Here is a 23,280-nt window from a genome sequence, read left to right as displayed (position 1 = left end):
ACACACACACACACACACACACACACACACACACACACACACACGTATATACACACGTTTCCGCAGAAAGGAGTCCTGCCACAATTTGGCCTTTTCTGGACAGTGAAATCAACAATGTTGCATTTAACTCCACTGCATCAGAAAATCAAGAGTGGTGCTTTAAAAAAAAATGCCATTTCATGTGTCCTCTGCTCCCCCCCCCTTTTTTTCCTTTAAAAAAAAAGGATAACAAAACTCGCTTCCAAAGTCGGGAGACTTAATGGAGCCTGATTGCACTTCTGCGAACGTGTAAAAAACTTCCTTGTCGTAGAATAGAAAATGACCCCAGGACCCAGGTCAGCGTCACTGTTCCAACGTCACCACCTCCACAGCCTGGCCATCCATGGTGACGGCACTGTCCGCTATCCGCGTAGTCACGGGCGCCATGGCCACCTGAACTGGACCATTCCCTTGGGCCAGGCTGGTTACCACAGTCTGATACATGCTCACCGGAATCTGCACCAAGCCTGTAAAGACAAAGGGCAAAGAAGAAGGGTCACTCTCTGCCTTCAAGACACCAACGACACCGAAAACCCTCTGGGTTTTCCACGTAAGTGTACTTCTCCTCTTCCATTTTGTGGCAGTTGGCATCATACTGGGGCAAGGGATGGGAAAGGGGAGTTTGGAGTGGCTGGGCTGCAGTTGCCTAATGGTGCTATTTGTCAACATCTCTGAGGCTGCGAGACACCTATGAACTTTACCAGGCGTCGCTGAGGGGTGGAGGGAGGGGTACCTGCAGTGCACCAATCCACAGAGCAGCAGCAAGTGCATTCACAACTTACTCTCCTTCCTTTCTCCACCACAGCGGCTACCACCTCTACTCTCCTTGTCAAAAATGCCAAATGTGAATGAGGAAACCCTGGACATGAGGAGTCACCCAGACCATCTCAGGGATGCAAAGTATGCCAAAGGTACTGGCCAGAAGACATCACCCTAGTGTTCTAAGGCAGGCCAGCAGCAAAGTCAGAAGCCAAGGTCTCTCCCAGATGTTTTCTCTTCTCAACTTGGTTTTCTCACCATATCAATAACTTATTTCACCTGTCAGTTATTTAGCTAAAACCCATAGTCTGTGATAAGGGAGACGACCCAATGCAGTTAAGTCCCTGTTCACTGTAACTGATCGATGACTTGTATGAACTTCCCAACATTGTTTAGTTTTTTACTATCAAGGGAATAGATTTAAACCGGAATGAAAAGGTTATCAACCTGAGGTAAAGAATGTTTTCAGAGCCAACATTTATTGGCCGACATTGTTTTTTGGTCAAATTTCCTTTCTGAAATGGAGTCAGCTAACCCACTGGTATGAAGGTCAAAAAGAAAGGCTATTGACCTTGCAGAAACTGTGAGCTCCCTGTCCCAGGCCAAGCTGATGCTGAACCAGAGAGTCAGTATTCATCCAAACAATCACCCTTTAGGCCCCCAACCGAGGCTCTCCCAGCCTTTGCTATCTGATGGGGCCAACACTGATTCTCAAAGCTATTTGAGGCACAAATGATAACTGAAAAGTTGATAACTGGGATTATCCATCTTGAAAGCTTCGCAGAGGGAAGAATTCTCCTGCTGTGAAAATCCCACATTCTAACAGCACTGTCAGCACGCACTATGAGTCTGCCACCAACTTAAATGCCCTAACATCTCAATACAGGGATTTTAGACACACCCACCCATACACAGATGCACACATCCATCTCGGCTTGGGATTAGATAAATCGCCTCAGTAGCTCTGATGTACCAGCCTTTATGACAATGGCCAGAGCAAAAGACAGGGAAAAAGAGGGGCTAGCAAACCCTCTATGGTTTAAGGTGGGGCTGACTGCCCTTGGAAGAGAGAGAATTAAAATGCTGAAGTACAATAATCAGGTCTGGGATTGTCCCTATGACACATCTGCTCAGACCTCGAACATGATTAGCCTAATATAGATGGTACATGACAAGCTCAGCTAGGGGTTTTGGGTCATTTCAATTGCATTAAACAAGGAGCACCATTTCACACAATTTGGGAGCTTTTCTTTTTAGTTTTACCACAATATCTTAGAGAAAGTGAAGGAAAGCCAGGGTCTTTAGGACGTTCTGTCCATCCTAAAGGCTGGGAATAGGTAGCTTATGTTTACAAACTTGTGGAGATTGTAATAATATATTAAAGCCGGAAGGAATTTTGGAAGAATCTAATCCAACACCCTTATTATAAAGAGAAGAAAAATGGAGGCTTAGAGAAGTTGGTCACATAGTGGCAGAGGCAAGATGAGAACTTTCCAGACCAGGTGTGGGGAACCTGTGGCCTCGAGGCCACATGTGGCCCTCTAGGTCCTCAAGTGTGGCCCTTTGACTGAATCCAAACTTCACAAAACAAATCCCCTTAATAAAAGTATTTGTTCTCTAAAACTTGAACTTAGTCAAAAGGCCACACACCCAAGGACCTAGAAGGCCACAGGTTCCCCATCCCTGTTCCAGACTTTTCACTATTAGAAGTCTGGGCTCAAAATGATAGAAGGGAAAAGTTTATTTCATGGGGTCTACAAACGGGACACGACCACTGAATTTTAGCCTGCTTTTCCCCTGGGGCACGATGTAACTTCCCTTTGGTGTATACAGGTGGCCAAAATGGAACCCAGAGGTCAAAACTGACTCAGAAATGACAAATCCAAGGCTGCAGGGCTTCTTCAGCTGAATAGCTTGACCACAACGCATGTAGGAATTCCCTGGCTCATCACATGAGGGAACTTTCTAAGCTTTGCTTCATTTGCCTGCTGATTAGGTATGATTCAGCACCAAAAGGCCACCAAAGGCTTGGATTAAGAATATTTCTGTGCCTCTGGCTTCAGTCACTGCTTTCTGGGCATGTTAACAAAGTTATTATAAGGTTGTTTTTACAGATATATTTCTTAAAGAAGCTAGAAATCTCCCACAATGAAAGGTGATACACATGAAGAAATCCTCAGGAAAAACATTAACCTCAGTGCTCTTCCCCCCTCCCAATTTATTGTCTGCAATGTTCATTTGGCACTGAAGTTTATGTAATCAGGCACTATCCGAAATTACTATGTATATGTTCTATTTCTCCAATTAGATTGTAGCCGTCTAAGGCCTGGAACTGGCTCATATGTCCAGTGTCTAGCACCCTGCTGTGCACACAGGACACACGCACATGCTGGATGCTGCTGCGGCTGAGATCCTTTAGCATTCTTTTTGGTCCTCAGGTCACCATGCTGATGCCTTCCTTTGGGGAAAGGTGAAGAAAAATGTCAAGATCTCCTACTTAGACCAGGGCAATAAGAGGTGGGAAGGAATTTGGGCTGCAGTACTCCATACCTAAATGACGAGTATTTGATCGAGTAATAGAAAAGGAGAGGCAGACGAGACAGATATTTTTTACATCACTCTTTCCTGTCTTCAACTTTACAGTTCACCACACGCTATGGATCAGACAAATCGCTAGTACAAGATTAATGAGTGGCTCTGAAACATTTCAAGTGCAAAGATAATGGGTGGACTGGCTATGAATTCTGCCAGTATACATGAAATATGGAAAGAACAAGCGAAAAGCCCTTTGTACATGAGATGGATACCATCTGGGGGATTTATGGGTGGAAAGGGACAAAAGTCACACAGGGTGGCAGATGTGGATGGGTTGTGAGCTGCAAATTCAGAGTGAACAACCATGCTGATGGAATCAAAACCCACTGGTATGTTAGGGAGTGATAAAAGTGGCTTGGCATGCATATTGGTAGCCAGCTTTCCTATTTCGACCTTAAAGATGATTAAATAGGAAGTAAAACTCCCTCTGCAAAAGATATTGATTTTTGCCTATGCTGTGTTTCCAGTATGTGACGCATGTTAAAAAGGATAGTGTATTACACATAAGACCAAAGAGACAATGATGAGGCCAACATTCATTTCTTGAGTTTTTGTATATATATTTTTGTATCGAGATACACCTAAAGAGAACTGCAGGTTCTGCCATTTGTATATAGACTACAGATTTGCTTGTGATAGAAAGAGATGGAGTGCTGGATTTGGAGTCAGAAAGACCTGGGTTCCAAACCCCTCTCTGATACAGACTAGTTGTATGACAGTCATATTTCACCTGTCTCAGCCTTGGTTTCCTCATCTGGAGGATGACAGTGCCTGTAGTACATCTACCTCACAGCATCCTTGTGAGGATCAAATGAGGTGATGCATGTAAAAGAGTTTTTCACACTTCCAAAGCACCAGATAAAGGTTAGTTGTCATTATCCTATAGCCTGGGAAAGGATGGGCCTTTGAGCTGGCCAGCCCCACAAACCAGAAAACCTTTCAGATTTGTTACCCACTGTAACTATTTAGCCTCTTTCAACCCTAAGACTTTTCCAGTTAGTCATGTTTTTTTATTTGGGATAGAAGAAAAAGCTGAAGAGTGTTCAATGGAATCCAGAAAGGTAGGCAGCTAAATGATCAGACTGAGAAAATGCTAGGAGATGAAAGGGAAGTCATTTGAAAACAAAAGGAAAACTGGCAATATGACACCTACTGATATTTAAAGGAGTGACAGCTAAATAGGAATAAAAGAACTGAGTTTAAAATGTAGTGTCAGAGGAAAGTGATCAGAACTGGAAAAGGTAGGAATTTAGGGGCAGGAAGAAAGTTGCAGCGCAATCTCTGCTTAAAGTGTTCCCCAGTGATCAGAAATCCATAAAAGTAGGGGACCACTCCAGGTATTTCTGGGTTTGAGTGTCTACAAGGGGGTTTTAGAAGCCTGAAATATGAAGTTATTCCACTGCCAGGTTAAGCAAAGGCCACCACTACAGAAAAAAGAAAGAATAGCTATGGTGTGAACATGTAAACAGAATAAGGAAAGAAAAACTAAGTACAAGAAGCCAGTTCAGTAAGTAGATCTAATAAGAAAGTAGGAAATTCACAAAAGAAGATTAGAAACAAAACAAGACAGAAGTAGGAGCAGAAGAGTAAGGAAACTTCAAAAATTGCCAGTGGGCAGGAAAGAATGAAAAAGGTCTCGTCCTTATTGAGGTTGAACTGTTTACATTCCTGCATGGAAAGATGGTATTTGTAACTCATGAGACCTTTGTCAGTATTAGGGTAGTTGGAGGGGAAAAAATTATATGTATGTATATATAGATATAGATACAAAGAGGGCACAAGGTGAGTTGAAAATGAAGGGGTCATATCTGGAGAATAAAATTAAGGGTAAGAGAGGATTATACTAGGAGAAGGAGAAAGGGAGAGGTAGAACAGGGTAAATTATCCCACAAAAAAAAAACAAAAACAAAAACAGAAAAGAAAAGGCTCTTACAGTGAAGGGGAACCTGGGGAAGGTGAGAGGGAATGAGTGAATCTTATTCTCATCGGATTTGACTTAAGGATAACATACACACTCAATTGGGTGTGGAAATCTGTTTTACCCTACAGGAAAATAGGGGGGGAAGGGGACAAGAGAGTAGGGGAATGATAGAGAGGAGGGCAGATTGGGAAAGGAAGTAATCAGAAGCAAATACTTCTGAGGAGGGACAGGGTCAAAAGAAAGAATAGAATAAATGGGTGGGCGGGATAGGATTAAGGGAAATAGAGTTAGTTTTTCACAGCATTTCTACTATGGAAGCGTTTTGCATAACTGCACATATATAACCTATATTTAGTTGCTTGCCTTATCAATGAGGGTGGGTGGGGAGGGAGGAAGGGAGAAAATTTGGAACCCAAAGTTTTAAAAACACATGTTTTAAAAAAAGTTTTCATATGCAACTGGGAAATAAGAAATAATACAGGAAATGGGGTACAGAAATCCATTCTGCCCTACAGGAAAATTAAAGGGGAAGGGGATAAGAGAAGGGGGGGGAGAGATAGAAGGGAAGGCAGACTAGGGGAAGGGGTATTTAGAATGCATGCCATCTTGGGGTGGGGGGAGGGGTAAGATGGGGTGAAAATTTGGAACTCAAAATCTTGTGGAAGTAAATGTTGAAAACAAAAAAAAAATAAAAATTACCATTAAAAAAAAAGAAAAAGGTCTCTTGTCCATCCCAGCAGTTTTGTTTCTTTTCATCTCCCCTCCCCAGTTCATTGCATTTATTATTATTTTTTGAGCACAGAGATTTTTTTATTTTAAGTTCCCAATCACACCCCTTCCCCACCCCTTGAGAAGATAAGAAAAATAAAACCCGTTACAAATAGGTACAGTCACACAAAACAAATTCCTCTGCATTAGCCATGTTTCAAAAAAAGAAAGAAAGAGGAAAAAATATGCTTTGATCTGCACTCTGAGTCCACTAGCTCTCTGTCTGGAGGTGGATAGCATGTTTCAACTTGAGTCCATTGGAACTGTGCTTGGTCACTGTGCAGATCACTTACTGAGACTTTCAAAGTTGATTATCTTTATAATACTAATGTTACTGTGTAAATTTACACCTGGTTCTGCACACTTCACTTTACATCAGTTCATACCTGTCTTCTCATGTTTTTCTGAAACCATCATCATTACTGCATAACAGTATTCCATCACCTTCACATACCACGACTTCTTCAGCATTCCTGGCAGTTCTGTTTCTCAAATATATGGTACCAGCTGCCTTTAGAACATATAACCTTAATTGTCTTTCCTTCCTAAGCCCATAGATTTTGTCTGTATTGAATTATGGCCCTTAGGGTTTTGGGATTTACTACTCGTCATTCTTGGTCTGGAGAAGGATATAGTAAAGATACTCTTCATGACCCCATTTGGGATTTTCTTGGCAGAGATATTGGAGTGGTTTGCTACTTCCTTCTCCAGCTCATTTTACAGATGAAGAAACTGAGGCAAACAAGGTTAAATGACTTGCCTAGAGTCACATAGTTAAGTGTTGAGGCTGGACCTTAAATAACAGACCATGGACATACAGGACATTACCAGGTCCCTACTGGAAACTTCTCCAGCTTGGTAGGACCTACCAGATCTTTAATTTTGCTGGCAAAACCTTCATGAGCTAAGAAGGGTCACATACTAAGCCATATTAAGGCATCAGAGGAAGATTTGAGTGAATATAAGTGTTTTAAAGATTGGGAAATGTGCAAACTCAGAAAATGGTACGTGAAAGACAGTAAGTGGTATGGAAGAAGAGAGGAAAGTAAGTGGAGAGAACAGAAGACAGGGTAGAATTCAGGGCTTAGTCAACAATTGTAGATTAATCTAGTCAGATTAGTAGAAACCCCAAATAATTTTTATCTCATGGCTGGCTGCCTGACCCAAAGAGATTTCAAAGAACTTTAAAAGCAGAGGAGGAGGAAAAAGGAAGAAGAACCAAGGGGAACAGTATCAACCAGGTCAATAGACAAGCCGAACAAACTAAAACCCATCATAGTTAGGCCAAAGCTCCCTTATGATTCCAGCAGCACCCAGAAAGGCAGGATTTTTTGGTGAGAAATGCACAGAGATGGGGGAAGTAGGCCTGCTTCAGCCTCCTAGAGCTGTGAAGGGAGTAAGAAGGGACATGATAGAATCTCTGGGTCAGCCTGCCTCCACATACATTTGTTGCCATTATTAGGCAGTTCTAGGGAACATTTTTCTTAGTGACTAATGTAGCTCCTATTATATAAAAAGCTACTTTTCTCTACGGCCCTTCTCTCTTTATTTCAAAGGGTATCTCAAACCAAAATGGCTGGTGACGACTTATACATGCATTACTCACTGTAACTATTTAGCCTCTTTCAACCTTAAGACTCTTCCAGTTAGTCATGTTTTTTAAAGTGTGCTGGAGTTTCCTTTTGAGGCAATCTGCTTATTAAAGTGTCTATGAATTTATGATGAGAGGTGTGATGGAAACTGATGACTGGAAAACAGGCAAAAATAAAGATCATTACAAACAATATTCCTAACTACTCACTATTGTGAGCTTTCTGTGGGAATTAAAATGGAAGGAGGATCCCTTTTAGGACTGTAAAGTTTAAGCAAAATTATACAGAAATACATAGATAAATAATACTCAACCAAATATAACTGGATGTGGTTATCAATACTATAAGAGAATCTATATGAGGGGCTTATTCTGGACACCTCCACTCTTCCTCACACAAAGAACTAGATCTATCCAGAAGGGTTCTGGTCTGGCCTCGAAGATCATTCTCCTTACTAAAGGTCCCCCTCTTTTCTCCATCTAGACAATGAAAGGGATAAGGCAAATCCCAGATGAATTACCAAGGGTTCAATGGGACTTGGTGACTGTGCCCTTTAAGTACACAAATAATTTCTTCTTTTCTCATTGCATACCTAGAATCTAGCAGAGGATCCTCTGGTAGATGCTCCAATGTGCGCTGTTGACTACAGTAATGATAGTGAAAAAAAAGCATTAGAAGGGACTCTACCAAGAAGATGGCGGGGCCCCAGCACGCAATGAGAAGCTGAGCAATCTGGTGAGGGAAAATGGGCATCATTTAAGACATGCATAGTAGAGTTACGTGGTATGAGATGATGGGATGAGAGGTAGAGAGACACATAGATTTATAAGTTATCATTTGCCTAGTAACTAAGATAACTTGAATGGACAAACCCCTTAAGAGAATGCACATAAAGAAGAACAGTGGACCAAGCCTTCAGGGTCAGAGGAGGTTGGTTGTGTTGTGTTGTGTTGTGTTCTACAGAGCTACTGCACATCCTCTCTATTCATTTCTAGATGCAATCTTAAGAGATCTGAATCTCTAAAGCTTTGGGAGATTTCAGTGTTGGATATCTTGAGAATTTTAGCGGAAGTGTGATATTTGAAATGATTACAACAAACTTAAGAAAATCCAGTAGTTTTAGGAAAATACAGGAATCACCAGGGAGGCAGTCTATAGTAGCAGAAAAGTTTGGTTCTATTTCTGGCCTTGCCACTATTTTTTTTTTTTGGTGAGGCAATTGGGGTTAAGTGACTTGCCCAGGGTCACACAGCTAGTGAGTGTTATGTGTGTGTCTCTTGGGCCGGATTTGAACTCAGGTCCTTCTGACTCCAGGCCCTGTACTCTATCCATTGTGCCACCTACCTGCCCCTCCTTGCCACTATTTCTTGAGCAACTTTGGGCAGGTCACCTGAACTCTCTGGCCTCAGTTCCTCATTTGCAGAAAGAAGGGGTTGAACTAGGTGAACTTTAAAAGAAGTCTCAAATCCTGAGTAATACCCTAAGTGAATGGTGAAATAGAAGGAAAAGGCCATTTACGTATGTTAAATAGGTTAAAATTAGGGCCTCTTTTAAAGGTCCTATCAAGTGACCTATCAAGAGTGTTACTAGAATCTGTGGGAGGCTAAGTCCTCATGGATGTTTTCTTGGGCCCTGGATATGACAGGCTTACGTATTCCTATTAAAGTTTCACATACTATAAATCCTGTCAGTCTTTTACTAAATTGTTGTGATCCCTGATTTTATCCTTGTTATTACAGTCTCTAAATAACCTTGATTTTGTTCTTTATCATTAAAAAAAAAGAGCCATTAGGGTGCCCTAGTATAAAATTCCTTTATTGAATGGTGAAGTATACCTCACTCTCTAAATACATAAAAGCCAATACTGCTGTTGCTTAGATAGAAGTCGATTTTTTCTCCCTAATCTTTGTCTCCCTGTGTTCTGGGAAGCAGATCCCAGGATCTCTGTACTTTAATTTCAAAATGCTGAATCTCTAGGGAAAGCTGTAGACTTACTCTTATCCACGTTACCATAACTGAAATAAATTACAAAGGCTCTTCTCTCACTTGAACAGGGGTGATTCTGAGACAGGAAGTTTTTCTTTTCTTTTCTTTTCTTTTGGGGGGCAATGGGTGTTAAGTGACTTGCCCAGGGTCACACAGCTAGTAAGCGTTATGTGTCTGAGGCCGGATTTGAACTCCTGAATCCAGGGCCAGTGCTCTGTCCACTGCGCCACCTAGCTGTCCCGGACAAGAAGTTTTTCAATGGCAAACTCTTGAATGGAATAAGCTTTGGAATGTCTCACCTATTTCAGCAGAGGCTGAATTGGTTTACTTTTAGAGGATGGTTATTATGATCACAGATTTAGAGTTGGAAGGGACTTTACAGATCATCTACCCCAGGCACTCTTAACTTAACATAGATTTCAGGGGATCTGTGACGTTTGTCAAGAAAAAAAAATTATGCCTGTATTTTCCCTAATCTCAAACTGTAATTTAATCTCTCTTTTAATTAGGAAGTTAAAAGGTTAAGAATTCCTGACTCAGTCTGATGTTCTCATTTTGCAGATGAGGAAACTGAGGTCCAGAAAGGTTGGGCCTTGTCCAATGTCACACAGGCAGTAAGTGACCCTAAGGATTTAAATACAGGATTTGAATACATGGACTCTAAATTTGGTGCTTTTTTGACTATACATTCTCCTCCTTTCTCAAAAAAAGAACTGCAAATTACTTAAGGCCATATAAAAGACTGCTCCAAATTACGAGTAATAAGATAAGTGTAAGTCAAAACAATCCTCAGGTTTCATATCACACATTTCACACTTGGCAAACATGACAAAAATGTTAACAGTCAATGTTGGAAAGACTGCAGGAAGATAGGTGTGCTAATAAATTGTGGAACCCTTATGGAAAACAATTTGGAATTATGGAATTATGGTAAAAAAAAAAAAGTGGTGCAAATGCACATATCTTCTGACTCAGAGATTCTATTGCTGGGTAAATACCAGTGAAGACAAAAAGATCCTACATACCCCCAAACAGTCATAACAACACTTTTTATGGTAGCAAAGAACTGGAAACAAAGTAGGTACCCACTGATGGAGGGATGGCTAAACAAATTGTGGTACATGAATAGAATATTATTATGCTACGTAAAACTATGATTATGAAGAAATCAGAGAAGCATGGAAACACTGAATGAACAGATACAAAGTGAAGTTTGCAGAAAGAGGAAGATGATATAATGACTGGCACAATGTGAATGGAGCAACAACATGAAGAAAAAACCCAACTCTTGAATAATTAATTATGATTAAATTGGTGTCAGAAAAAAATTCAGGAAATGCACCTTCCTTCTTTCATTATAGAACTGGGAGGCTATAGGGGTGGAATATTGTCTCAGTTAATGTTTAATTGCTTTTTTCCCATTTTTTCGTCTTTTTTGAAAGGAGCAATTCATTGGATAGAAGTAAGGAATATATTTGAAAGCGAATTCAGTAAAAAAAAACGAATCAATAAAAATAAGATAATATTAAAAATTAATTCAAGATTTGGTTAACTGGTAGAGCAATGTTTACCTCAACTGATGAAGTAAATGACAGTGCTGTACGGTCTTTAGGCATTAAAGAATTAAAATGTTTATTAAGTGCTAATGTTTCTAGGTAGCACTGGCTATTGATTATGTTAATGAAAAACAGGATCATAGTGTTGGCCAAAGATTGAACAATATCCTGCTTATCTTAACCATGTCCAAGGTGAGAAGTTTAGAATTCTAATATTCTCCAAATCCATGATGAGAAGAAAGAGAAAACCATCCCAGCACAGGCCATGAGAATCAAACCCACACCATCCACCACCTGTGAAGGCCACCTAGAGCCTTCAATCTCCTGATGTTTGCCCTTTCCCCTCATAAGAACGAATTCACTGATGATATTCTCAGTTATACTACACTTGTGATCTGTATCATCTGCCACAAATAAGCCTGACAACAAAATACGAATTGTAAAAAGTGCTGACCGAAAGATGGGGAAAACACTGCCTGTGATCTGGCTGGCAGCCTGTAAATAGCTAGCAAAGCTTGTTGGTTTTGCTAAGTCATGTGGGAAAGGTGGCAGGAGAACCCTGTTCCCTCAAGAATCACATCCAATTCACAGGATTAAAGCAATCTTTGATATCCATCTTTGTAAGGCTTTTAAAATTTTCTCTGCGGTGGTTCTCCCAACACCCCAAACTCTAACAATGTGGACATGTATAACATAATACTTTATGTAATCAGCATTTACTAACGTGTTAGTGAAAGCACATATAATTCAAAAGACCACATATAATTTAAAAAAATGTTTTGGAATTAATGATACTATTTTTAATAATATATTTGCCTTCCTACCAGTGTTTCAGGTAGGTATGATGTGGCAGATAGAGAGGTCAGCCTCAAAGCAAGAAGGCCTGGGTTCAGGTCCTACCTTTGATATGGAATGACTGTTGACTCACAGCAAATCACTTAACCTCTCACTGCTCTAGGCAACAAAGAAAATGCTTAGATAGAGGCAGTTTCCTAATCCTGGAGTTCCCTACATGAATGAAATCACAGGTCCAGTTGTGTTATGTGTCTGAGGCCGGATTTGAACTCAGGTCCTCCTGAATCCAGGGCTGGTGCTCTATCCACTGCGCCACCGAGCTGCCCTACACCTCCTCATTTTCTTAAAAATCAACTCTTTCTCTTTTATTCTTGGTTGTAATTTGGAACTGACAAAGGGGCACAGTGTTAAGTTACAATTTAAGTATCTCATCCCTATTCCCTTTGCTTACCTTATGTTTCACTTTAGCTAACATGAAATTGGCATGTAGTCCATCAGTCCACATCAGCTGAGCAGGGGAAGTGATGGAGATGTGCCCAAGATAAGCCACAAAGCAGGTAATATGCATCTTATTATTTCTCTTTCCCCATCTCACACAGCCACCACCCTAATTCAGACCCTTATTGCCTCTCACCTGCATTACTGCAAAGGACTCCAATCTGTCTGCTATACACAAAAGGATTTCTTCAAGTCTAACCGTGACGTTCCGTACTCAATCTACTCTTATTCCCTCTGAGACTAAAGAAACTCCTGTTTGACATTCCACTGGGCCCCCCCTTCCTCCCTCTCCTCTCCCTCACCACACTGGTCTTCCGCCTCTGGTATTCTTTGTACAGGCTCTTCTTCCTCTCTTCTACCTCTTGGAATTAGCTGCTCGAGCCCTCCCTCTACTACTTATCTGGGTATTCACTTTGCATAAATTGTGTTTATACTTATGAATATATATTTCTCCTAATAAAATCTAAGCTTTTGGGGGGCAAGAAGTATTTCACTTTTGTCTTTATAAAGCACAAAGTAGGTGCTTCATAAATTGACTGGCTAAGAGTTGACTAAGTCTCTATAAAATCCATAATTTACGTGCCCTTAAAAGCAAGCAGGATAGGTTACTCTTCTCACAACTGTTGTGAGAATGTGAGATTATATTTAAGTGACTTAAGCACACTGGAAGAAAGGCATTATATTAATTTGAGCTACTATTATTATTTCCATATGGTCGTACTCTTAGGAGCTTGCGGCAATTTACTGCCATTATCTTTAACACACCAGTTGATAGGGCTACTGTATAGGAGGACAAATAAACAATGAAGTTAAATACTTGCTCTTGATCATACATGAGGAGTTGGGAATATAAAGCTCTGCTTAATAAAATTAGGAATTTTGAATCCTTGGGAATTCCCATGTGGCATAGAAAAATATAAGTAAATGAGTAGAATAGGGGTGAACTTCAAGTTGGGGACTGCTCTTAAGGGCGCTAGCTTGGTTATGGCCTCTATTAGTGTCTCACCCATTTCTACATGTTGCGCAAATACTATACTTTGTCTGAACACTCAAATACAGAATTTAGCAAGTGGTGGCACATTTTTTATGTGACCTGTCATCAACAGCCTCTCTTTTGCTGGAAAAGGGAGGCCCCAGTCAAGCAATAAGGCCAAGACAACTCAAGGAAAGAAGGGGAGGCAATGGCGGTAGGACAACTGAAACCCAATGTTCCTAAAAAACTGAGGTCACTGTACTCATTAGATGCAATTCACTACTCCAGGAGGTTTGGAGGGGGAGGGGAGACAGGGTCTAGGAAGAGATCACTGCTGAAGGGAGGTGAAAAACACAGGACCTGCTAGAATTTCCTTTTCTCCTTCACCAGTGGTTAAAAATGAAGCTTTGAGAGGGGCTCAGGCCCACCTGACCCCCAAACTCCTTCCAGAGCTTCAAGTATACCCAATCTAATGTCACATATGTACATAAGTCTCACAACACACATGGTGTAATACCATGAGGGCTGCCATTGTTTTGAGGGAAACTCAATCTGTAACTGGATACTTTTGGTGTTCATTTAAAATATGTTTCCCCAGCATTTCCCTTGCTCATTCCACAATGGACATATTTCTGTTAACATCCAGAGCAACATTCATGGCTGACAAGTCAAAGAGAAACAGGTTCTTTCCTTTGCTGCCCTTCCCCCCATCCTGTTTTTTTTTCAAAAGGGAAAAAAAAACCCAACAGAGAACAAATGAGGAAATCTATCTGCATCTGAAAGCTGTCCAGCTTCACTAAGCATTCCTTCTGGCTTACTAGCACTTCAGAGTACAAGATTGGGCTTACTCAGAAGAACGACTGGATGCCACTTTACTTAAGCCAATCTGATAGCACAGTCTTTGTAGTCATGTTGAGAGGGGTGTCTGAACTTCCATATTTAAGCTCCTTCAAGGAATCCTAGATCCAATTTGCTCATTTTACAACTGAAAGGATGATTCCCCTACCTTCCCCTTTCAACCCTACTGTGCAAACTTTCAGTGAGGGCCTCACTAATAATGAAGATTTGGGGGATAATTAGAATGTCACTGGAGATTCTGCTGGCAAAGCAGAATTCCGAATCTGGCTTGCCTCTTTTCAGGCCTTTGCACTCTCTATGGGCCAACAGGAGGAGAAAAGAGGCTTTGTCGGGAGCAGATGTGGAGTGGGAGGGCACCTGGAAAGCAGACGTGCTGAATGAAGCAGGTGCCACTTAGACATTCACTTTACGGACTCCAACCACAACCACACCTTCATTTGATATCCAGCTAGAGCAGGGGGATGGGTGAAGAGAACACACCACACAAAAAGGAAGACCATTCATCCTTTTCAGATAGCTGCTTCTGCCAGGCTGTTGCTCTTCAGCTTTGCACATTTGCTTCTTATTAAACAAATGGGAGAAATGAAACACTGTATTTGCCATAGTAACCTGAGAATCAGGGGCCAATATTACCTTACTGGGGGTGTGCAAAGTATTAGGAGTAATAACAGTGCAATGGCATTTCACCAAAATTCTAATGAAAGCATAAACAAATAAACAAACAAAATCTATCCTCTGCCAACTATTTGTCAGGAAGCTCAGAGGATGGTAGTTATTTTTATGCTTATATCTTTTTTATTCCAATAGCTGTGCTGATGCAAATTAATTACACATTTAATGAAGCTCCACCACTGTCCTGGTAGAGATAATTTTCATGAAATTCAATCATATGTGGCTTTAGGTGGGGCACCTAAAAATTTCTTGCAAAATGCTACCTATGATTACAGACACAAGAAAGGTCTCCTTGGACTGACTTTCAGAATTATAATTTTACTAAGGTCAAAATAAATCCAAACCATTAAATCCAAAGCATCTGAAAGACCTACAGACTTCAAGGGATTTGGCAGTGGCATGAAATATTTAACTTAGCCATGAAAATATGGGGGCGATTTTTTTGCCTGGCAAATGATGGTCAAGTGGTAGAAACTTTTGGGGAATCTCTCCAATCTGTATTGTAACACAGATCTAACACAGTTTGTCTGACTCCCTCTGTGGTATTCTGTTCTTGACCTTACGCCTGACTCCTGCTAGGCATAGACAGTCTGGGCACAAGAGCCTGGCTCCTTATTCTGAAGCACAGAGAGAACGGCTGACACATTCAGTACAGGACAGACTGGACAAAGGCCTGATACAGCTCGGGCTCCTGGAAGCTCACACATGCAAATGCTCACTACTGTTCTCAGAAGCTTTCTCTGATGTGGGTGAGTCATGTTGAAGTCCTAAAAACTGCCACTGGGAACTGCCTTCGTGACATCCAGCCTTCAGGATGGTTGTGAGTTCCATGAGGAAACTCTTATCTTTTCTGACACTTAGCACAATAGGAACTTTATAAAAGCTGAACACTGGTGACAAATGTCTAAGAGAACACATACCTAGGCAAAAATTGCTCAGAACAGAAAGCAATATACAGACAAGTTATCATTTCAGCAGCTTGGGCCTTTGTGCCCATCCCACCATTTTAATTATTTAATTTTATTATGGCTATAAATAACTTGGCACAAAAAGAGAATGATAAATTTTACGGTCATCTCTCTAAATTATTTTCTGATCATCGTTAATGTACATATATATGCTTTTATATAGATATCATCTTGTGTTATGCACCCTGAAGTTTTTTTAAAGTATACATGCTGAATCCCTTATTTTGCTGGCCCTGCATTCCCTGGTATCACAAGCTGGATCAGAGACTATTTTTAATGTCAAAAGGGATGATTGAAAACTTGTTAGATTTCTAAAGGCAACGATGAATGCAGACTTAGGAGGGAGGGAGAGAGGGAGAGAAGGTGTGAGAGGGAGAGAGAAAGAGAGAGAGAGAGATAGAAATAGCAAGCGCTGTGGTGGTACTTTCATTACTGCGCAGAAGGCATCCAGGAAAGGGAGTCAAGTTTGCCTGGCTTGTGCTGAGGGCTGTCATTCAAACACCTTTGGCTGGAGGTAACCTCACCTGAGAGGAAAAGCACCAACTGCAAAGAATCATTACCACCTGTAAACCACTGGAACTGCGGGTTGTGTCTGGTGAATGAAGGGAAAGTACTGGTAACTCTAGCCACAAGGAATGTGGCCCCAAGAATGTTTTACAAACAAGCTTCTATGGCTCCTTCTAAAGATTAATTTTTCTCCCTCCTTTCTGTGTGAATAGCCCACAAACTGTACCCTGCTATTAGCAGTGTCTGAGACCATATTTTCCTTTAATGATAACCCACGGTATGCAGCATGACAAGTAGGGAATAATTAAATAAGCTGATCAAGGGTATCCCCAGTTCTTCAAAAGTGACACCGAGGACCCAATGAAGGGGGGATGGGGAGGGAGGGTAGAACAACAGATACTAAAAAACCAGGCAAGTATGGCAAAGAGCCGGTATGGAGAGCAGGGCTAAAACACCCTGTACTATGCTTCAAACTAGTGCTATCAGCTCATCTCCCTGGGGGAGGGGAGGGGAAAACAGATTCAGGGAAACATCCATGTCCTTCGGAGAGCTATTCTGGAGCAGGATAACAGTGGATAAGTAGAAGCTACAGGAGGTCATTGCGAAGGGGGTAGGGATAGGTTAGAGCAAATGAGAGTCACCACCTCCCTCCCCCAAGAAAGGAACTAGGGTTAAAATATATTAGGAACGGAGAAGAGCGTAATCTTCTGGGCGCTATGGAGTTGAAAAGCATCTTGGAACTGACCCACATTCTCCCCATTTCATAGCAGTGTGTATTTTACAGTGTGAAAACCGAAACTCTCCCAATGGCAATGGCTCCACCCAGCCTAAAGACACATTGGGTCCCAGGATATTTGATCCTTTTTGGTGCCATTATAAAACCTGCCAGAGCACCTGAAACAGCCTATGGCTAGATAAAATGAATATGCATTTGGGGGAGTCAAACTGGGAACATTCAAAGAGCTGGGTTTATAGAAGGGGAGACTTGAGAAGTAGCTGATGCTGCTGTCCACACTGATACCTCAAATCTCAGGTTCTCATGCTCTTAAGAGTCTGCAGTGCAGGGGAAAAATAGGCCAATTCCTCTCACAACCATCCTGCCCAGCTGTTTACTGGCTGCGGATTACTGCAGTCACATGAGCTGCTTTTTAGCAAAGCCAAGCTGTCTTCAAGCTGAGAAGGTCACTGGGAGACAGGATTGAGGAAGGGCTCACACTGCCCTCCACAGTGCAGCAGGCGGCAGGATGAGCCAGAAACGGCCCATGCCACTTATGGATGTCTACCTCTCTGGATGGGGCAACAGAAAAGGAGCACGTTTTCCGCAAAATCCTTCACCCTGTATTTTCGACCAAAATATTTGAAAGCATCAGCAACTTCGTGTTTCCCCAGAGAGTGACAATTTGTAAGCTGCTTTGGGCCCATTTATTAGTTTCAATGATTGGGCTGCAACATGTGCAGTGGGAGTGTCATCACGGTTGGCCATTCTCAACTAATACCCGAGCATGTACCAGAGCAGCTCCAAAGTATCATCGAAAGGAGCTGATGATGCACAGAGCCTAGATACTCAGGTTTCTCTTCATTTCAAGTAAATCACCTTTTACGTACAGTGCAAGAAGGAAAAACCATGGGTATGGTTCCTGTCTATAATGAACTTCTGAGCTAATGGTCAGTCAGGCAATAAATACTTATCAAGAGCCTACCTACCATGTGCCAGGCTCTGTGCTTACAAAAAGAGGCAAAAGACAGTCCTGCCCTCAGGGAGCTTACAATCTAATGAGGGAGCCAACAAGTAAACAAATATGTATATATAAACAGACTATACACAGAATAGAAAATAATTAAGAGGGAAGGTAGTAGAATTAAGAGGGGTTGAGAATGTTGTGAGTCATATGTTTGGGGAAGAAAAATGGCATGCTAGAATTTATATCCTTTTTTTTTTTTTTTTTGGTGAGGGAATTGGGGTTAAATGACATGCCCAGAGTCACACAGCCAGTGACCTTTTCAAAGAAAAGAGTCCAAGATTAGACTGTACTGACAGTTAATACATGGTCCATTTACTACAGGCCACAAGTAATGGGAAGTGTCTTAAGAGGCCTGTTTCTTGTTTCTAAATGAATCCATCTGCAAGGCAATGGTGATATCTACATCACTCTCTATATGTTAATTTTAAGTCACTTATACTGTAAAAAAGCATGTTCTTATCTAAAAGGTGCTTAACAGCTTGACAGAATTATTCAGAGAGGGAAATGACACTTGAAATTACTATTCTGGCTCTTTAAAAAGATCCTGTCTCCCTCACCCTACCACATACACAATCAATCAATCAATTCATAACTCACCTCTCACTTTCCATGGGAGAAGCAAATATCTCTGTGTGTTCTATCCACAAACTCAATTTAATAAACTCTTATTAAGTGCCTACTATGTGTAAGGCAGACAGTTAGTTGGTGAAGTGGACAGAGTGTCAAGCCTGGAGTTAGGAAGACCTGAGTTCAAATCTGGCCTCAGACACTTATTAGCTGTGTGACCTTGGGAAGGTCACTTAACTCTGTTTGCCTCAGTTTCCTCATCTGTAAAATGAGGCAGAGAAGGAAATAGCAAACCATTCCAGTATCTTTGCCAAGAAAACCCCAAATGGAGTCATGAAGAATTGGACACGACTGAAATGACCAAACAATAACAACGTATAAGGCACCTGTGGTAGATACTAGAGACACACAGACGAAAAATGAAGCAGTCCTTACCCTTACAGAGTTTACAATCTGCTGGGGGAGAGGCCATATGTACACAGATAAGGGGAAGTCATGCGGTACATTGAAGAGCACCCTGGGTTGGGATTGAGATGACCTAAGTTTGAATGCTGACTGTGCTGACTACCACTCAACCCTCCTGTTTTCTGAGGTGGAAGAAGTCAGTAGAGAAGCATAGACTGAAGATGAGTGAAAGCAAGAGAAAGAAAGAACGAGAGTGAGAGAGAGAGACAAAGAGGGGGAGAAAATCATGTTGTAAGAAGCAGGAAGGGGTGGGATTGAGGGTGGTGCCAAGGAGAAAGTTTGGTATGAATACCTATATACCTAAACTGATAAGAAAATCAGTGATCCCAAAAGACCAGCTCCAATAAATAAAGTTAGGGTTTTTAACTTCTTGTAACTGCAGGTGACTGTTTGTTTTCCACATTCTACTTTTGATTTTGGGGATGAATTTAAATGCCATATATTTTAAACGCATATATTTATTTGCTTCCAGGAAGTCTTATGAATTTTATATTTCTGAAGTTAAAAAAAAAAAAGCATGGATAGCTCTACTTCATAAAACAACTATGAAAATAGTTGAAAAAGAGAAAGGAACAATAAGGCAACATGATGAATGAATGAATTTATTAAGCATTTATTAAGTGCTATGCTAGGATAGAAAGAACATTGGCTTTGGAATCACGAGACTTGAGTTTAAATTCTTATTCCAACACCTCTTAACTATCTGACTACAGGCAAAGCCCTTCGGCTTCTTTATGCCTTGGTTTCCTCATCTGTAAAATGAAGTAATGCAAGTTTTATTATCCTACCTCATAGGACTGTTTTGGAGGGATTCTTAAAATGCCATATGAACACAAAATACTACTATTACTATGGTTAAATGTTTTATTCCCTTTATTAATGCACTACAAGATCACATTTTCTGGATGTCATATCACACTCATGTTGACTTATACTGAGTTTTCATCTAAGGCTGCTTTGGGTTTCTTAAATTACACACACACACCCCGTTCCTTCCAATACCCTCCCCACCTAGTTGAGAAAGAAATAAAAACAAAATCCCTGTTACAAATATAATCAAGTGAAACGAATTTCCACACTGGCCACCTCAAAAAATAAAACAAAAAAACTGAAGTCTCATTCTACACTCGTGAGTCCTTTATCTCTCTATCAGGAGGTGGGTAGGATATTTTACTATTAATCATCTGGAATCATGGTTGGCTATTACACTGATCCAAGTTTCTAATTCTTTCAAAGTTGTTTGTCTATACAATATTGTTTGTCTTTACCATATTGTATAAACTGTTCTCCTAGTTCTGTTCACTCTGCTTTAGCTTATGTCTTCCCAGGTTTCTCTGAAACCATCTCCAGCATTTCTTACAGCACAATAGTATCCCACCATAACTTGTTCAGCCATTCCACAACTGTACTCCCTCAGACTTCCATTCTTTGTCTCTTCGAAAAAAGCTAGAAATATTTTTAGTATATCCTTAGAGTTTGTTTAGCTTAGCACTAATCATTCCCTAAACCAAACCCTCCTTCCTCCAAATCCCCTTTCTCCTTTCTCCCCTTTCCCTCCTATTTCCCTGTGAGTGTGTAGTTCTATACCTAAGGTGGAATAAAGGGAGAAATAGAGAAAGTGGAATAAAGGGAGAAATAGAGAAAGAGAAGTGGAAAAGGAGAGAAATGAAGAAAAAAAAAACAACGCAAACATTTGTGCTCATTTTTCAACCAAAAGACAATGGTCCTGAAGCAAAACAGAATTTTCTAATATAAGATGTATCCAAATACCTCCTAGGATGAAAATAATTAGTGAGGAAAGGAAGCTAACTTAATTGGGAAGGACTCTGTCTGGAAAGTTAACTGAGAAGGGATTTTACCTTCTTTTCCAGTGTGGGGGTGGGGAGGGATACAGAGAGAAACATTCTCTGCTTTCAAGATGCCATATACCATGCAGCAGTTTCACAGGACCCTAGCCAGCTTCCCATTCAGCTCAGATTGCATCCTTCATAACGTACTCCTCCCCCACTCCTCTCCCAGTCCACAGCACTGAGTCATTCTCTTCTTTTCCTAATCAAGAAGAGATCTTTTCAGGTCTGTCTATCAAATCCTCCTTGCCTCCTTTAAAAAGAGATTTGTTGTTCTAAATGGGGGATATCATCATACTATATCCAATGAATTTCACTTTGTTTTAACTTATAAAAAAGGTAGTACCAAAAATTTAATTTGACTGAGGTATATCCTAGCACCCTACCCACAGTTATGCCTTCAAATTTCCTGCCAACAAAGAGGGTCAATAGTAGTTGCTTTGGTCTTGTAGGAGTATGGCCTAAAAAACCTACAGGTTCCAGTATGAGCTATTCTTTTTTGTAGTTCAGTGGCCACAGGTTATATTCTAAATAAAAGAAGTTGGCTCCAGGACTCTACGCTTAAATTTTAAAGGTCACAATAAATCATCTTTTGCTTATAATTCCTAAATGGCATAATAGAACAGGGCAACTGTTTTAAACACAGCAACACCATGCATTACATTGGTTAAAACTACATATTCCTAATAACAATTTTCAGTTACCATAAAACTTTATATAGTACAATTATAATCTTCTAGTGTTCTGGATCATGACATGGAAGTGATCCTGAATTCTGATAGGTCCTATTGAGAGGAAAGGATTCAAATATGGGAGGCTTACTGGTACCATGGCCTTAGGATAGTGAATAATTTGGCTACTGGCAACTCTCAAAGATCATATATTCAAGTCATTTTGGAATAAAGATTTGCTAAGTGACAGGTTATCTCATATGAATGAGATCACAGATGTCTGAAGTATTCATGTAGTAGTATAGTTCTATGTATAACAAACCTATCAGAAAAACTAGGGAAGGGGGTAATTGAGAATTATAGACATAATAAATACTATTCCAAGATGCTAGTAGCAATAGTCAAGAAAAGGCTGGAAAGAATCATCTTAAGAGGAAAGCTGAAATGAGACAAAGTTGCTGAGCTGGAGAGATACAGGGAAGAGGTATTCTTATGTGAGGTGTTATAAAGCTTGGGCTCATGACTCCAAGACTGTGTGAAGGGAGAGAGAAGGCCAGCACTACACAAAGAAAGTAAGATGATACAACCAAGGTCAAGTAGGGCAAGCACCTGGAGGATTTTAAATAATAACACTAATACCACCTTGTATTTCACTAGATCATACGGCCAGAAAGGGCCTCTAGTCTGTACTCATTTAGGTACTGCTTACTCTCTGAGGTGAGCTATGTATGTGTTTTGATTTCATATTATTTTTGGTGCTCTGCAGCGATCAAGACAAAGTTTCTAGATGGGGATGGAGCACCTAGCAAGGTGAGGTGTGCCTAGTAATCACATTGCAGTATGATGGGGACTGGGAAACAATTCAAGTTGCCCTAGGTACATGAAAATCATCTGCTGGTGGAAGATCTAAAAAAAATAATGCCAGATTCCAAAGACTTAAATCAAATACTTTCTTTACTAGATTGCACTGTGAGAAGGGCATGGATTTCACTCTTGGCCTAGAACTGACTGGGAAGGGTTTGGCAATATGTGAAACTAGGCAAGGGTGGTTAATATTCACAGGTCCTTACACCTCGGTCTCCCTTTCTCATTATGCAATAAATCAAAGAACAGCAGCTCCTCATCTCTAGGAAATTATTTACTCAATGTGACCATCATCCCACTACATTCTTTTTCTCCTAAGGCAGATAAGGGATTTGAAAAGACAGCCCCTGAGAATGACAAATGGCTAGTGTTGAGGGGTAGGGGTGGGGAGATGCGGCATAGAGGGGAGGGAGAAAAGATAAGCTAGGTACCTCCTCAGGGTTCAGTTATGCCCATCTCCTTTTTCACCAACAGAGAAGACGCAGATTTACCCTCTCTCACCTGGGTAGTCTTGGTAGATATGGGATCTCAACTATCACCCTTGGATGCCACACTCTTTTCCTTTAATCCTTTTACTCCTCTTGTCCCTTACACACACACACACACACACACACACACACACACACACACACACACA

At 40.8% G+C, this 23,280-nt stretch overlaps 1 protein-coding gene across 2 annotated transcripts in view; it reads right to left on the bottom strand.

Moving 5' to 3' along the window:
• Positions 1 to 6: 6 nt before the first annotated feature.
• Positions 7 to 23,280, bottom strand: part of NRF1 (nuclear respiratory factor 1) — a 142,185-nt gene continuing 118,911 nt past the window's right edge. For both annotated transcript variants that reach the window (XM_027840146.1, XM_027840147.1), the window contains exon 11: positions 7 to 506. In XM_027840146.1, coding sequence (XP_027695947.1) covers positions 343 to 506 — 164 coding nt within the window. In that variant the 3' untranslated portion in view covers positions 7 to 342. The remainder of the gene's footprint in view (positions 507 to 23,280) is intronic.

Source organism: Vombatus ursinus, unplaced genomic scaffold, assembly GCF_900497805.2.
Source record: "Vombatus ursinus unplaced genomic scaffold, bare-nosed wombat genome assembly UNPS02014839.1, whole genome shotgun sequence".
Lineage (NCBI taxonomy): Eukaryota > Metazoa > Chordata > Mammalia > Diprotodontia > Vombatidae > Vombatus > Vombatus ursinus.
This window is presented reverse-complemented; position numbering and strand designations above follow the sequence as displayed.